The sequence below is a fragment of the Protopterus annectens genome, chromosome 1.part0 (assembly GCF_019279795.1).
Source record: "Protopterus annectens isolate FY-2018-M chromosome 1.part0, PAN1.0, whole genome shotgun sequence".
NCBI lineage: Eukaryota > Metazoa > Chordata > Ceratodontiformes > Protopteridae > Protopterus > Protopterus annectens.
In genome coordinates, this window is record NC_056725.1 from 590,112,346 (window position 1) to 590,130,734 (window position 18,389).

General features: G+C 42.1%; 2 protein-coding genes across 2 annotated transcripts in view; one reads left to right on the forward strand and one right to left on the reverse strand.

The window, feature by feature from the left end:
* BPNT1 (3'(2'), 5'-bisphosphate nucleotidase 1) overlaps window positions 1-15,374 on the reverse strand; it is a 561,382-nt gene extending 546,008 nt beyond the window's left edge. The window contains exon 1 of the mRNA XM_044061632.1: window positions 15,272-15,374. The gene's annotated coding sequence lies outside the window, so the exon portion shown is untranslated. The remainder of the gene's footprint in view (window positions 1-15,271) is intronic.
* Window positions 15,375-16,051: 677 nt separating this feature from the next.
* The window catches only part of IARS2 (isoleucyl-tRNA synthetase 2, mitochondrial), a 1,410,425-nt gene continuing 1,408,087 nt past the window's right edge, over window positions 16,052-18,389 (forward strand). Inside the window, exon 1 of the mRNA XM_044061644.1 lies at window positions 16,052-16,372. Within this exon, the coding sequence (XP_043917579.1) occupies window positions 16,154-16,372 (219 nt within the window). The 5' untranslated portion in view covers window positions 16,052-16,153. The remainder of the gene's footprint in view (window positions 16,373-18,389) is intronic.

Genomic DNA, 18,389 nt, shown 5'->3' on the forward strand with positions numbered 1-18,389 from the left:
AGCAGAAGGAGAAAAGAGACTTTGGTTTGATTTAAGTACTTTTTTGGCTTGTTTCTTGCTAGATACTGCTAATTCCGCCTAAACACTGTTTCTAGTGTTGATTTGATACTAAAAAGCTTATTTCAACTGTTTAATTGTACTTACTTATTGTTTGCACTTTTAAAATAGTTTCTCTGAGCATTTAAACTGTTTTAACTGTTGTAGGCTACACACTCAACTGCAATAGCCATTTTTCTGTGCTTTAAAGTGATTATTTTGTTTTAACTGCACTAACGTCTTAAAAAAAAAAAAATAAATAAGCTACCCTACACTTGTTTCCCACCTTTCTGAAGCTAGTAGAGTCCAGTTTTCAGAGTTTGCCGAATCCAGGGCTGTATTGTAGATGTCCTTCAAGAATGCAACTGCAGTCATAACATGTGGGTTGTCCTGCCTCAGGCAGCCCTCGGTCGGCCGGATTCCAAAGCCTGGGTCCGACGTCGGCTGATGTCGCATTTCTCTCCGACGTCAGAGCGGCTGGAGTACATAAGCATCAGCCGACGCCATCTTCTTCATTCTTTCTTGCCGCGCAGTGCCCGAAGCAGAAGCAGTTCGCAAGTGCCGGTCAGTCAGCTCCTGTATTCTTCGCTTCCGAAGTCATCAAAAAAGCTAAGTACCCAGTTGGGGACCTTTTCTTGCCTCAGCCGATGTCAGAAATTACTGAAAAAGTTAACAATTGTCTTTCTTGTGGTAAACAAATACCTCATAAGGATTTCCACTCTTACTGTCTTCCTTGCCTTGGCCCAGACCACGACGTCTCGGCCTGTGTAGCCTGTGCTCGCTTCAACAAGCGCACTCTCAGGCGCCGGGCGGAGTTCGCTGAAGATTTTTTCGGCGATAATTTCGCTTACACAATGCCGTCGGATCTTCCGACATCACAAACTCCCAAGAAGCGAAAAGACCGGGACCGACATCCTCGGCTCGCGTCTGCCACCGACTCCACGCCAAAACCTATCGCGGGTGCTCCGGTTCCCTCAGAGATGGTCTCTCCACCGCTCCGGACCGAAGACACCGCATTACCGACGACTCCGATTCCAGATATCACTCCGACGCCAGTTATTGATTTTCCTCCGGATACCGAAACCGAGGAAATGCCCGAGACCATTGCTGTAGACAAGGTCACTCCTGCACGTGGAGCTGCCAGGCCTCCTATGGCCATGTCTATTAAGGCCTACACCAGGGCTAAGGCAGCCAGCAAAACAAAGCATCTTACTACTAAAACCTTTCCTCAGCCTACTCCAGAGACACAAATTATGTCTATGGCTGCTGATTTAATTTCTATGATTAGAGGTTCACAGGCCCATCCTGAGAGAGGATCCCAGCCTCCTTCTGATAAAAGGCCCCGGGTTGAACCCTCTGACCCTATTCCGTCAGATGAAGACTCTGAGGGCTCTGTCCATTCCGATAACCAGGAAGAGCTCTTCCAGACCTACGAGGACTCGGATGCAGAGGATTCCATCCCCTCGGCCTCCCCGCCTGAAGATATTTCTTTTGGGGAATTTCTGCATACCATGAGGGAACATTTCAAGTGGCAAGGCCAGGAATATTCTGATTCCAGAAAACGCCTTCGGACTTTCCTTAAGAAGCCCCAGCACAGGCCCTTAGCTATTCCTCCGGTACTTGATGTTTTGGATGATTTATATTCTGACTCTAGTGTTACCCCTGACTCTCTTCGTCCTGCTCCAGCCAAGCCAGACAGGTATTACAGGGTCCCAGAAACGCATTCCCATTTATTCAGGGCCCATACTGCTGATTTGGAAACTATTTCACAGGAGCCTAAGGGAGTTTCAGCTTCCACCTCTAAAAATCCATTGCCCTCCAACAGGGAAGCTAGGTCATTAGAGAGATGGGGCAAAAAGGTTTACACATCCACTACCTTATCTATGAGAGCTTTGAATTGCCTTTTTCATATGTTACAATATCAGGATTTCCTGTTAGAAGATTTGCAAAAAACATTGGCCACTCCTGATCCTTTAGACAGGAAGGCTTTGCAGGAAGCAGTACATAACGCTCAGCAAGTAAGCAATCACTTCCTGCAGTGTGGATATGATGCACTGGAAGCTTCATGTAGGGCAGCTATGACAGGGGCAGTCATTCGTAGACATGCATGGTTAAAAGATCAACCTCTACCAGATCATGTAAAGGCAAAACTTCTGGATGCACCTTTGGAAAAGAACAAGTTTTTTGGTGCTAATGCTAAGGATGTGTTAAAGACCATTGAGGAAAAAGCAAAATCAGTTCAGACGGTGAAAGATTTCCTCCAGGTTCAACCCCCCAGATTCAGTAGGAATTGGCCTTCAAAAAACTGGTCCTTTCCTAATCCAGAAAAGTTTCAAAGGGGTAAAAACAGACGTGGCCGAGGAAGAGGCCAATACAGAGGCCCTTACAGGGGACGACAATGGCAGCCAGGAAACCAAAGAAGTGACGCAGGGGTTTCACCTGCCCCACAGCCACAATCTCAATGACTTTCCTCTACTTCCGCCTACCAGGGAACAAATAGAAGCTCCCTTGGGAAATTATCTCTGTTTGCAGAAAATTGGCACAGACTGACAAAGGACAAATGGATTTTGGACATTATAGACCGAGGCTACAGGTTCCATTTTCATACCTTGCCAAGAAAACAAGGCATGCCAAACCTACCACAAAACCAGAGGGCAGAGGCTTTCAAGCAAATCTCTGCTGACTCGAATGAAAGCAATAGAAAGAGTTCCACAACAAGAACAAGGCCAGGGTTTTACTCAAGACTGTTCCTTGTTCCAAGAAAAAAATCTCAATGGAGACCAATACTGGATTTGTCCGCACTAAACACCTTTCTCATAGTACCAAAGTTCAAAATGCTGACTCTACAGCAACTCCTTCCCATGCTGGGCAAGGGGTCTTGGCTGATTACTCTGGACCTCAAGGAGGCATACCTGCATGTCCCTATCAGACACAGCTGCAGAAGATACCTCAGATTTCTTGCAGGGCCAGAGCATTATCAATTCTCAGCATTGCCATTTGGCTTATCTACTGCGCCCAGAGTATTCACAAAATGCCTGGCTTCAGTAATTGCTCATTGCAGGCTCCAAGGGATACAAATTTACCCATACCTGGACGACTGCCTCATACAAGCGGACGACAAATTGATGTTGACAAAAAACTTGGACTATATCATATGATTACTACAAGCTCTGGGATACACAGTCAACTTTCAAAAGTCAAGACTGCAGCCATCCCAGCAAATAATCTTCTTAGGAGCCAAATTAGACACAGCCTCTCAAATGGCTTACCTGACAGAAGACAAGCAAGAGAAGTTAACTCATTACTTCAAAGGTTTAGCAAAACTCACCCAGATGACTGCAAGGAGATTCCTACAGGCCCTGGGTTACATGGCATCCTGCATTCTCCTGGTTCCATTAGCAAGACTACACATGAGAAAGCTTCAATGGTACCTAAAAAGCATTTGGTCTCAGCACAGCAACAACTTGGAGACAACCATACCGCTCATTCCATGCCTACAAAAGGAATTCCTATGGTGGGCCTCGTGAGCCAGGCCAACACAGGTATGTCATTCAAAAACCACAGATAACACAGACCATGACCACAGACGCCTCAGACCTTGGATGGCGCACATGGAAGGCACGTGTATACAAGGACAATGGTCTCAAAAGGAAACACATCTGCATATAAATCAAAAGGAAATGCTGGCAGTAATGCATGCCATCGAGGCCTTTCAACACCAACTTCAACAAGGCCATTTACTGATACGGACAGACAACACCACTGTGATGTGGTATATAAACAAGCAAGGGGGCACCCACTCTTACCCCCTTTGCAGACTGACAATGCATCTTTGGGAAAAATCACTGAGCCTAAACATCCAGTTACAATCCCAGTTTGTTCCAGGCAAAGACAATGTGCTGGCGGACAGCCTAAGCAGGAATTTCACAGATCCACACGAGTGGAGGTTACATCCGAAGATCTTCAAACAACTCACTTCAACATGGGGCAGGCCAGAAGTAGACCTTTTTGCCTCTCACCTCAACCATCATCTACAAAAATTCTGCACAAGGACATACCATCCAAAAGCTTGGAAAATAGATGCTCTCTCATTCAACTGGAACTTCCTAACAATCTATGCATTCCCACCTCTGCCACTGATGACCTCAGTACTACTAAAGATCAAAGCAGAGAGACCCAAGGGAATCATAATAGCTCCGGACTGGCCAAGACAACACTGGTACCCACTACTAAGGAGCATATGTCACACCAGGAGGTGGGCCCTTCCCCAATGGCCTCTACTTTTGACTCAAAACAGTGCATCCAAACCTTCAGACACTGCAGCTAACAGCCTGGGAGATCCCATAAATAACCTCAACCTATCTCTCTCCAAGGAAGTTCAGCGGATACTAACAGAGGCTTGACGACCATCCACCAGAAAGGTTTACTTAGCAAAATGGAAGAGGTTCAGCAATTGGAATACCAGCAAGGGGCATGATGCATCATTGTTGAACATCCCACTCATCTTGGAATATTTGGCGGATATGCTAAAGAACAGCCTCTCTTATTCTTCCATAAAGATACATGCATCAGCTATTTCAGCTAGATATAACACTGATCCTCCTGTTTTTTCACACCCTTTGCTAAGGCAATTCCTCAGGGGAATCAAGAACATCAAGCCACCAAGAAAGGCCCCAGTGCCAGCCTGGGACCTCAATTTTGTCCTAGAAAAACTGACTCTACCTCCTTTTGAGCCAGCAGCTTCAGTTGATTTGCAATTTCTCTCATGGAAGACAGCTTTCCTGTTGGCAATTACCTCAGCAAGAAGGGTTTCGGAACTACAGGCCCTAATGGCAATACCACCGTTCATAATTTCACAGAGACAGGGTTTCATTAAGGACCAACCCTACTTTTATGCCAAAGGTGGTATCTAGGGTTTCTTTGAATCAAGCTATTCATTTGCCTGCTTTCTTCCCCAATCCTGAGAATAAGGGGGAAAGACTGTTACATACCTTGGACATTCACAGACAACTTCGATACTACCTGGGCAGAACCAAGGCCAGTAGGAAGTCTGAACAACTTTTTGCAGCTTACGCCCCTGCAGTCCAAGGAAAAGCAATTTCAAAACAGACAGTTTCAAAATGGATTGGACATTGCATCAGATTTTGTTATTCCTTCCATGGAAAGACTGTTCCAGCCAATGTCAGACCACATTCCACAAGAGCTACAGCCACCTCTACAGCATTCTTAAGTGGGGTGCCTACGAAGGACATTCTAGAAGCTGCTACATGGAGCTCTGTGCATACATTCTCCAAACACTACAATCTCCCTCTATACTCCAGATCCAGAGCAGGCTTTGCTTCGGCAGTCCTGCAGGGTTTGATTGCCACACAATCTTTTTCCTAGAGCATACCTCCTCCCCCAGCTAAGCTATGGTATTCTACCCACATGTTATGACTGCAGTTGCATTCTTGAAGGACGTAGTACAGTTTTGTACCTACCATAAATGTAGATGTCCGATAGACATGCAACTGCAGTCGGATTTTCCCACCCTCCATACCCCTCTATGCCTAGGACCCTCTCCTATCCCTGTTTCTCTTAGCTGGGGATATCTGTTATGGTGTATTTGTTTTATTGCTCATTTATTTCTCTGGAATCCTGTTTTTGTCTTCCAATTTGATTACAGCCTTCCTTGGAGGGCACCTGGCATCTGGGGCAAGAAACACTGAAGAAGATGGCGTCGGCTGATGCTTATGTACTCCAGCCGCTCTGACGTCGGAGAGAAATGCGACATCAGCTGACGTATGACCCAGACTTTGGAATCCGGCCGACCGAGGGCTGCCTGAGGCAGGACAACCCACATGTTATGACTGCAGTTGCATGTCTATCGGACATCTACATTTATGGTAGGTACAAAACTGTACTTTTCTGTGTTGCCCATACCTTACTTGAATAGAAGTAAGTTTCTCTGTTCACCAGTGAGTGGGGAGCTTTGAGCAGCCCGTCCCTGGAGGAGTGGTTTTCAGCTTAGAATTTGTAGTTTATTGGCCATTTTGGGCTAATTTCTATCCCTTTCATCTTTCTGCTATTAAAACCCACATTTGCACGGTTTTACATACCGCACAGTGCCGGTTAGCTAGGGTTAACTATCCCCGGCTCCACAAAGTCTGCTCTTCAGTTCTTCCCTTATAACTTGTCAGTCTTTCAGCTTAAAGCACTCTGACCTGCACCTTTTAGCCCAGCACTTGTTCTAAATTTGCTGCAGCACTAAACCCCCAGCACTCAATCCCAGAAGGGAATAGTCTATATACTTCCCTACTTGACAACTACTTCTCCACTTAACAAAAGCAAACAGTCTTTACTACTTATTCAGACATGTCCAAGAGACAGCTCTCGGTGTATTCTCCAGCCTACCTGATGAACCTGGGTATCTTGACGCAATGTTACAACTGCCTCATGTACATAGACAACCCTCTCCTCCTACCACCAAACACTAACAGTTGCGAGAGATGCACATATACAGCCAATCTAGAGGCAAAGCTCTCTCCAACCAAGACTGGAACAGACAGTCATGAGGAGACGGTAGTAACTCGCAGCACCCCAATCACTACACATGGACCAACTAAACCAACACCTCCAAAACCCACACATAGTAACACCAAGACATATACAGAGGCTCAGATTAAAAATCTAAATCTGCCTAGGCAACAGAGACCTTCAAAGAAGACACACAAGCAACCTACTCCCACAAACACACCCCAAACAACACATAGCCCACAAACTCGGCCCATAAGGCAAAACAACATACCCAACACACTAGTGATAGGCGACTCTATAGTCAGGCACACAAACATCCCACTCACCAGGCTGGACAAAGAGAAGGTTACTGTCAGCTGCATGTCGGGTGCCAGAATCCGCCACATAACGCATGCACTCAGGTCACTACAAGGCAAGTACAAATATGACTCTGTCAGTGTCCATGTTGGTGTAAATGACCTGAGATGTACCTCCCTGGACTACATGAAGAGAGACATGGAAGAGCTCTCCGATCTTGTAGCACAGGCAGGTATGACCCTAGCCCCGAGTAGCATCCTGCCTTCACCAAGAATCATATCACAGTACAAGGATAAGATGATCAACTTCAACAATTGGCTAAGCTTCTGGTGTCATTCAAAGGGGGATCCAGTATCTGTCTGCCTGGGATGACATGCTTGACAGGCCACAATGCTTCGCCAGAGATGGCCTGCACCTGTCACCCCTTGGCTTCACGATATTGGCCAAGGCTCTTGCCGCCCCCATAGTGCCTTTTTTAGGCAAGGCTCAAAAAACAAACCCATCACCATAAGAACTACAGGTGACAAAAAACTGAGGGCAATGCTGCTCAATGCTAGGAGTCTAAACCTCAAAATGCACTCACTCGAGGCACTCCTCAAAATAGAAAACATCGATATCTGTGCAGTGACTGAGACCTGGATCAAGGCTCCCGAGAGCACCCCAGCACTACCAGGCTATAATTCATACCACACGTTTCGGCCACAAAATTCGGACTGAACACGAAGGGCGGAGGTGTGTCCATCTTCATCAAGAACATCCACACCTCCAGGCTAGTTGTAAAACCGGATGCCTCTGAAATCATCCAAGTGCATCTAACCCTGGGCAAAAATGCATTCCAAATTGTAGCTTGTTACAGATCCCCCACCATGACCCAGGACCCTAACTCCTCATTCCTGGGGACACTGGAAAAAACGAGGGTCCAACCAAATACCATAATAATGGGTGATTTCAACTACCCTAACATAAACTGAGAAAACTTCTCTTGTACTAATCCCCTTGCTCAACGATTCCTGGAAATTTATAAACTCTAATGCCCTGGATCAACTTGTCATCACCCCCACCAGGGGCAACAATATTCTGGACCTGATCATTACCAACATGGGTGACCAGTGCTCAACGCCCGAGATCAACTCCTTGCTTGTTAGATCAGACCATAAAGTAAACTAATCACCCTAGATATCCACATCCGACCTGACCCCACCCCCACACAAGGAAACCATCGTAAAAAATTTCTCCAAAGGAAACTTCACGCTACTCAAAACTGAGGTGGCTAACTTTGTGATACCCCTGCAGATGGATAATACAGTCAAGACTGCTGAATCCTACACAAATACACTCTACAAGTACCTGCATGAGTGCATGGATTGTGCTATCCCCAACAAAACCAAGACGATATCCTCCAAAAAAAGGAAGCCGATCTGGTTGTCCTCTACCATTAACAAACTCTACAAAAGAAGGAAGAAACTGTTGCAAAGAGAGAGTAAAAACCCAGGTATGGAGGAACTCACTGATGGGCCTCAGGAAGAAACTAAGATCTCACATTAAATCCTCCAAAGCTAATTTTGAAAGAAAATTTTCCACGGATACCAAAGACAACCACAAGGCATTCTTTAGCTATGTCAAGAATCTCCATGGCAACACCCCGATCTACACAGAGCTACAAGAGAATAGCGCAAAATATACAGAGCCAACTGATATTGCCAACATCTTGGCAGCTAGGTTCAGTGCAAACTTTATGCCCCCCTCACCCCCCAAAGTGCAAATTACCCACACCCCTCAACCCCCAAAGGGTGTATAACTATACCAGATGGCTGTAGAGCCCTCCAAATCACAAACATACAGGTAAAAACGACACTCTCTAAAGTCAAAAACACAGCATCCATGGGACCAGACAACATCCCAGTCTGCGTCGTACATGAACTTCAAAATGAACTAGCCCCCCACCTAAACTCCATGTTCAATCACAGCCTCACCACAGGCAATGTGCCCATGGAATGGCACAAAGCAATGGTTATCCCACTCCACAAGGGAGGAACCACCACTGACCCCGGGAACTATCGACCTATTAGCCTGACAAGCCTGGTCTTCAAGGCCATGGAGCACATCATCATGGAACACAAACAAAGACAGTGGTAACCTCCAAACTTTGGATACTACCCAATTTGGATTTGTGAAAGGTAGATCATGTCTCCTAAACCTGGTAGACTTCTTTGAAACAGTTAACAAGGCCATAGACGAGGACAAGGTGGTCCACACAGCCTACCTGGACCTTGCTAAAGTCTTTGACACTATCCCCCATTCAGGAATCATAGATAAACTCATCAACTTTAACATAAACCCTCACGTCACGAGATGGGTGGCCAACAAGCTCATGGACAGAACCCACACCGTGAGAGTTGCAGACCCCAGATCCGACTCCAAGCCAGCGACAAGTGGAGGGCCCCAGGGTTTAGTCTTGGGACCTCTCCTGTTCAGTATATACTTCTCCAAAGTGCAAGCGAACACCGAGGGTCTATGGCTAACCAAGTTCGCAGATGACTGCAAACTGGGTGCCATTATCGATTCCCCTGCCAATGTAGACATCCTGCAAAAGGGCCTCACTGAAACAGGCACCTGGTGTCAAAATCATGGCCTCAATCTAAATGCCAAAAAGTGCATTGTTATCCCCTTTGGTAAAAACATGGTACCCATGAATTACCGAATAGGGGGAAGTTTACTTAACACAGAAAGTGTGATAAGAGATATTTGGACCCAAGTGGATAGTAATCTCTCCTTCGATTGCCACAGTGGCCAGAAAATCTTTCTACGTGGTCTACCTAATCACAAAAGGGTTTGCATCTAGAAATAAGAAAGTCATCGTCCCCCTCTACTCATCACTTATCAGACCCCCCTTATTGAATACAATGCCCCATTTGGGATGTACCTCGTAAGACACCTACAACAACTGGAGAGGCCCCAAAAGTACCTCACCAAAAGGATTGCTGGCCTCAAACAGTTGCCCTATGCTGACCGACTCAAGAAACTCCAACTCTACTCGGTCGCATACAGATTACTCTGAGGAGAGCTCAGTCTAACATACAAAACCATGTCAAACCCGGAATTGATGAACATGCTCCACTTAAAGAAATCCCAATCTCCCCGAGCTACATGCTCTAGGGACCTAAACCTCACTACAACAATAAACAGGACACGCTGGATGGACAGATGCTTGTTCCAGAGACTTCTCATGCTCTGGAACAAAATTCCCATCTACATCAAGCAGAGCTCATCATTAGCACTCGTCAAGAAAAACCTTGATAAGTGGATGGGTGATAGGAAATTCACACCTGGGATTATGTCTGGGGCTCTGCTCGATAGAGGGGCAGGAATTTAACACTACATGGGTGGCGAAAGCCAATACACTGTTGGCTGGGCTTGCTTTGGCCCTCGGGACGATAGCTTAATACCTACCTATGAACCTATAAGGGTGGCGAAAGCCAATACACTGTTGACTAGGCTTGCTTTGGCCCTCAGGCCAATAGCCTAGTACCTACCTATGAACCTATAATCAAGCAATGTCCAAGTGATGCTATCTTCACAATAGCAGTTCCTGAATACAGTTTACTAATGAAAGTAGATGTCACAATCCCAGTTACTGCACAGGATTACCTAATCCGCTTTGTGCTACAGTCATGGACTTGATTCCCTCAGCATCCATATACTTCATCAACTGCCCAATATATCAAGCCATAAATATCGAAAGACTGAACACAAAACCAACAAAACAAAAACAGATTTTTAGCAGGGCAGGGGGAGCAGCACACCCTGTTATATATTCCAACTCTGAGATCACACTGCAGTGTGAAAGGGCCAATTCTCTGATCCCTGCTCTTCTATCTCATATAATAGAGTTCCCGTTTACTTCTACGCTTCAATATTCCATCTTTGGATATTGACAGCTCACAGCTCTGTGTTTAGCAGTTCAATTTTCAGTAGTCAACGAAGTGACAGATTCCCAAATGCCAACTGTGCATTTCTGACCAGGCCACTTAACCACTTAGTGCTCCCTGGTTTCTCCTATAAGAATTCTGATGAAGTCTGTTTATGTACTGCATGAAAACATTCAATAAGGTTTTATTAAAGTTTTCAGTGAGGACCATATCTATTTTGGATTTACTAGTCATTGGTATTGCAGATATTGGAGCATTTTGTTTCACAACGTGTGTGTGTGTGTGTGTGTGTGTGTGTGTGTGTGTGTGTTTCTAAGGGAAACAAGTTTAATGTTTTTAAAACTGGTGCATAAACACTAGGTCAATTAAAATCTACTAAATAGTTTTGTTAAATGCATTAAAAATACCACAACATTTATTAAATGTGATGGAAATGTCATCATTTTATGGAGCATAACCGAATGTCAGCTTGTTTAAATTAAGAAATATTACTGATAGGAGCACAAGAGTATGTTCTTACTACAAGTGACCCAGGCCCTGTTCTCCTCCCACCTTTTTGCATTGTAAAACTTTTTTTTTCTTCAGTTTCTGTCCATGGTAGTCTTTCAAGAGAATTTCTGTGTACAGCATCAAATACATACATGACAACATTTTTCAAAATGAGAAAGGGTGACTGTACTGAAGGTCCAGCATAAATTGCTGAGGGAAGAAGACTTGTACATATTATCTAGTTACAATGATATCAGGTAATAACTGTACTGAAGGCAAGAAAATGTAGTGGATGCGGAGGGAAGGAACTAGCTGGAAGAAGGGAATGGCCAAAGAAACCTAAAACTCAAAGCACAATTAGATTAACCCCCTTTCACAGTATGAAGCAGAGCAGAATCAATGCACACTTTCTCAAAAGGAAAAAGCATGTTAGAAGTCTGTGTATGACAGATGGTAACCCTGCTTGCCTATAAGGGTGCTTACATTACAGGTTCGGAATGAATTTTCTTTTTTTGGGCGGGTATGCCTTCTCAGCAAGATTTATGCAGCAGCATAAATAAGAAATTTCAATCATAATTATGACTGGAAGGCTAAATTGGTGAAAAGGTTAACTGTATGAACAATGTAAGTATTCTTTTTGGCATCTAAGCATATATATGTACTTAATCTACTCAGCCTACGTTAGTAATTCATTGCCCTCGACAACAAACAATTGCATCAATAAATTCATTCATGTGAATTGAAAATATAGTGGAAAACTTGCAATAAAATAGTAGCATTAAAAATCAATAACTTATTAAAACAAAAGAAAAAGAGGACACAAAACCTTCAAACATTACCTACGATGCAATAAGAGTATGGACAATTCCACACAAAAGAACTAAAATAATCACAAAAAGAAAAGGTTCATTCAAGATAAAACATTATCATCACCTGTCTTGATCACATAAACTCTTCTCCTTTAGTTTAGGATACGGTTGTAGAAAAATTAACATTGCTGTGTGATAGAATAGAACACCATCACCATATTACAGCCAATACACACAGTTAACACTAGTATACAGAATGGGAGCAACTTTCAGGCAATGAAGGGGAACTCCATCCACTTATCGCTCCTGTAACATGACTACTAAAAACTACGTCCAAAATAGTAGTCTTTCTCTTCAATAAGGTAAGAAACAACAGTTCCCTAGGATAACATGAAACACCAGGAAGCCTAACTTGTGTGATCAGCTCATTACATCCCTGACACGCATTTTTAGCGAAGCATTTAAAACTGGCTACACATCCATAACATCTATAAGCAGATAAAGTTCCGGTCCATAGCGGAGGCCCTTCCACAGACCCCAGTAATGATAGGCCAATTAGCTTATCAAATGCACTGTGTAAAGTGAATGAAAGAATCATTATGGAACTTTTTATTCATGCAGACACAGGAAATCTACTTATAAACTTAGTATGCTTTTGTCAAAGTAAGATCTTATATGCTAAAACTATTAAATTTTCTTCAAGAGTGTGACCTCAACCACCACCCAAGATGAAGGATTATCAGTCCATGCACACAGTCCATGTTGAAATCTAGATAAACTCCGGGATCTAGAAGTAAATGAAGTTGTAATAAATGGTTCAAAATTGGCTACACTGTCATGCACAACAGTTAAGAATGGGAGGACTCCTGTCTCACCATCCCTGGTCACTACTGGTTCTCTCCTAAGGTCACTCCCTTTTGACAACTCCTCATATATCAAACTGACTCACTGTCTGAGTCATCAAATATGCAAATGACTGCAAATCAGGAAGCAGTGTTTCAGCTTCACTGAGATCCCCCCCCCCCATTCACACAGCACACAAAAATGGTGCAGCAGACATGACCTTACCTTGAACATCAATAAATGCAGCATGCTGGCATTTAGCAAAAAACACAAATAAACCTGACAAAACAGTGAAAGACATTACAGTTCTTGTAGATTTAGGCTTTTTTTCTGATATTAGTATACCTGCTACTGACCACAGGCACATGGAGTTTTCCCACCTGATCTTCCATAGGGTGGAGAGCTGTGTCAGGGAAGTACCTGTCCTTATTTATACAGTTGTTATCAAACAAATACAGAATAGTGCATCCAGTACTGCAAACTACCCACATGCCAACTGGAGCAAATGAAGTCGCAAAGAGTGGCTTTAAGGCTTGTTTTTTAGTCAAAGACTGCATTGGCTTTCTTTTCATTTATCTTATCACCCTCTTCAAGGAAACCTGTATATTAAAGGACCACTTACTATATGAAAACTTTTGCTTAAAAAACACCTCCACACTGTGAGCTGAACACAAGAAGACATTCACCTTCAGCAGCCATGCTGTGACATACGATAGCTTTGTATCTTGGAAAGTCCCATGCCTATATACAAAACAGATTCCTCTCAGTTAAACTCAATCCATTAAGCCATACCTTCAATATGATATTTCAGTACTACAAGAGTACCTGCAAGTTACAACATGAGATCAAGGGCATCAAACTGTTCCCTGGACCCATGGACAACTAGCTCTGGACTTGTTCATCAAATCTATGAACCTTTATATCGGAAGCTTAAACGTGCTGTTACTTCTAATGTTACTACCTTACATGCAAACTTAGTTTCAATTACCCATGTGCATTAATGGGTCTGTGGCCCAACTCATGGATGAAAAGGGTATGCAAAACAATTCAACAACCCAGTTAGCAAATGGATATAAATAAATGAATTTAGTCTTGATTGCAGGACAGGCTTATACAGTCTGATCCCTTCACTCTGGCTTACTACTGCCACTTCCTGTGTGCATGGAGCTTCAGCAGAAAAGTGGAACCCGAAAATAGGAGGGCAAGAACTGGGAGTTCCTGCAATGTACAGAAAAGTGTGGCATGACCACCACCCATCACCACCAATACTACTGACAATGACTGCTTTGGGGTAAATGACTACAATCATAGGTTATTCCGTACTACCCTCTACTGCATATATCAGATACACTATAACTTTAATTTTGTTAACTAAATAAAAACAAATGCATGGCTTTGACCACTTTGTTCAAAAATAAGTGTGGGTGAGAGCTTTTACCCACTGCGTATGTACACATTTAGTTCCTATTCAAGGAAACAGAACAATCCAATATGAAGGGATCTGAACTATCATGTTAAGAAATATCTATAAACTTTTTCTCACTCACTGACCATGAAGCTTCCCTCAAAGCTGCCCTACTGACCCAGTTAAAAAAATATGCTCATTTCCACATTCATATATGGAAATGAGAAAGAAATGCTGATCACATTCAGGAAACAGAACAATCCAATATGTAGGGATCTGAACTATCATGTTAAGAAATATCTATAAACTTTTTCTCACTCACTGACCATGAAGCTTCCCTCAAAGCTGTCCTACTGACCCAGTTAAAAATATATGCTCATTTCCACATTCATATATGGAAATGAGAAAGAAATGCTGATCACATTCATAGCTCTAAACCTCCCATCCCCAAAATCTGGAACCTTATCTCTAATACTGTAGAACAATTGGGCAAATTGTTAATATTTACTACCAACATGAACTAGGAAGCTCACAAGATAGGTAAAATGTGTTACTTTATACTTATTAAAATGTCATTAGATTAGTTAATACAAATCAGTATTACTTATATAAATAATATCAGAGACAAACTTCATCAGAATTAGGGACAAGATATAATAAGGAACACTTTTTAGAATGTTAGTACTATTAACTCCAAATGTTGAGAGAAAGAGTGAATTAAAAAGCAGTTTCTCAAATAAAATTATTTACTTTTTCACCACCACCTTTCACCAAAGGTAAAAAATCTTGCAAGGGATTAAAATGAACAAAGCTACAATTCAAGTCAAAATCGGGGACAGTCGAGAGGTACAGAATAAAGTCTTCCTGCAATCAAACAAAAATTCAAAAGCTTTTTGACCCGTGAAACTACGTCTTGCATGATAAATCACAATATTCTAATACATTACCCTTTCAGTACAAAAGCCGTCCGTATTCAAGTTTCTGTATGCAAAATCAATAGAAGAAGCGTACCTTCCCTCTTCCTTTACAACTGGTAATGAAAGAGGTGAATACTGATTGGGTTAACCAATATAGGCAGACCTAAGTTGCAACAGCTACCAATGCTATAGGTTCACACTCAATGTTGTCCCTGGGTCCTAGCGTTTGAGATAGTGGATAGAGTGAAAAACATGACAGGACTAGGGTTACCACCTGTCCCACTTTGCGAGGGACAATCCCTCTTTAGGCAGTTGTGTCCTGCAAAAAAACTGAAAAAATGGCAAATGGCCTGAGATTTTAAGACAAAATTATTTCCTATATTTCATGTAATAATTGCATAAAACAGTTATTCTGTATCTGAAACACCTTGATGTTATAAGAAACAGAATAAGCAACAAAAATGCTACAGGAATAAGCTTTTATTTAGGCAAAAAAGTGAAGTTTTGTCCTTTGTACTGGCCGTGGGTATGTTTCGCTCTGCAAAATCTGATGTTTGTACCAAAAATGTCCCACTTTGGGCATTTGAAAAGGTAGCAACCCTGGACAGGGTCACAGGACCTTTTAACTTCCTGCTGTTCACGTGCCGATTATACACTTCATTCACCACAAAAGCGAAAATAAAAATAAAGTGTGTTTTAATCATATTCTGTAACGTGGAGTACATATGTATTACTGAATCAGTAAGTTTGAACGTTGGATGTAACTAACGGAAACGCGTTTTGGACACACACAGACCCCGTCTATTTTCATTTGCTTCCGTAGTTCTTTTAGGAAGAGGCGTCTTGCAAAGAGGCATGGTGTCAGTTTAGGGCAAGTATTGAAGGGTGATAGTAAAAGTTTAGTTTTGCAGTATGCTGCATCTTTTTAGAATGCAGTCTGTAATACGCTGTAGAGCGAGCAGCGTTGTATGCAAGGCATGTAACAGATCCTTACCTATACCAGTGCGGTATGTAACAGGTGGGGGCACTGAAGACGGAAAATATAGGGAGACTGTGCTGTTGCCCCAAACCGACTTTCCGATGAAATGGACAGGAGCTCAGCTTCTAGAGAAAGAATTAGAAGTTCAGCAGGTATAACTACATGGCAGCTAGAATCTTATCATTATTTTAATTAACGTTGTGCTGTAAATGTTATTTACTCGCAAATGCTGACCTATTAAGTCCGTGACCCCCCCCTCTCATAAAATCCATCTCTCTTATCTGTTTATTCACATACATAAACACACGCACTGAAGCTATTTGAGGAACGCAGTTTCATGTTTCCTGTGACTTTGTTACTAGCTCATGGTAACCTCCCAAAATGAAAAATTCCTTTCATGGATACCCCGGGGATGGGGTTTGGCATAATGGTTAAGACGTTTACCTTCTAGATACAAGGTGCGCAGTTTGATTTTCACATGAGATCATTGGCTAGGCTTAAATGGCTCACAAGGGCAGGTTGCCTAGTACTAGCCTATGAACTTATAGAAGTTTTAACAGCTGTGATTGTTTATAAAACTTAGAAAAGAGGTGAGAGCAACAGTAAATTGATGAAAAATATAGTGTAGTGGAATCGGGCTAAGTGACATTAAAGATTTTGGCCGTAAGGTCTTGGAGCCTGAGATTTACCTAAAACCCCCAGTCTCAAACTCAAACCCTCAAAATTCATAGGTATGCTTATTCTGTAACACCATTAAAATTAGTGTTAAACACTGTGTTTATACTTCGTACCCATATGTTATAGATGTCATCCATTTACAATGACAAGTACTTACAATTTTAAATATATTTTACAGTACTTAATCACGAGCGTACAAAGTATCTTCTTTGTAGTAATGACAATTGTTTGACAAATTAAATGAAATGCATCCTTTCCCTCCATTCCTTGCTGCTCTAAGGAAAACTTTAATAGAACAATATATTTTTGCTGTCTCAGTACTTTAACTGCTTTAATTTAATAGCATGTCCTGTGTGTTTACTGTCATTTAACTAAAACTTTTTTCTCAACTGAAAAAAACAATGATTATTCTCCCTTTTAAATATCCTTCACCCTCTCTTTATTATGTTATTTTGTATTTCATTTTATCTCTCTTTGTTTCCGTTTACTAAGTGTATTACCATGTAAATACTTAGACATGTAAATATTCCTGCTCTGTTTACTGCAGATGAATGTTTGAAATTTATTTGTTATTACAACTGTATATGGAAATGCAGCAGTCTTAGTGCTATATATTGATAGTAATTTCCAAACATCTTCATTACTTATTGTAGTGCACATTGACTTTACTAATTGTGTATTAACATTAGAATAATTTATTGTTGCCTCTAACTTACAGGAATCACTGGCACACCACATTAAAAGCCATTGACTCTTATTAAAAATTCCAGTACAAAGTGAAAAATTAAATTTTATGAGGATTCTTAATGTACCTACTTTTATAATTTTCAAATTCAGTGATAGAATTGTTTCTGTCTTATTTATTTTCAGCGGTTTATTACTGCACAAATAGCATACCGCAAAGAATCTATTTATTTATTTTATTGCATTTGTCTCTATTATAGTTGGACTATACAGAAAGCTAGCCCTTTTCAGTGGAGGCCCAGGGAGAAAAGCTCCAGAAAAATTAAAGCATTACACAAATGTAAAAAAAAAATTAAACAGAGTATCAGTAACTAATAGCAGCATCATGTAATGAGCTGTGAAACTTTTTCCAGGGAGAAAAACTCCAGAAAATACGTTATGTAAAGAACATGGTAAATGGTGGTAGACGAGTAATCAACAAATGTACAACATTTTTAAACAGAGTAGCATTATTAGCAGCTGCAGCATCTAAGAACAATGGAATATATTTGGCAATAAACTTGGTAGAAGGAGAGAAAAGGAGGAAAAAGGAGGATTAGTATTAAAAACTAGAAGGAAGAAGCAACAGGGGTAGAGAACAAGGAGATTTTGTACCTGTGCATATTTTTCCCGTCTCCTTTTGTTCTCTCCCTTGCTGTATTCCTTCCTCGCACCTCTCTCTCCAAAGACCAACCTTTATTTGTACGTATACAGTGTGTGTGTGTGTGTGTGTGTGTGTGTGTGTGTGTGTGTGTGTGTGTGTATGTA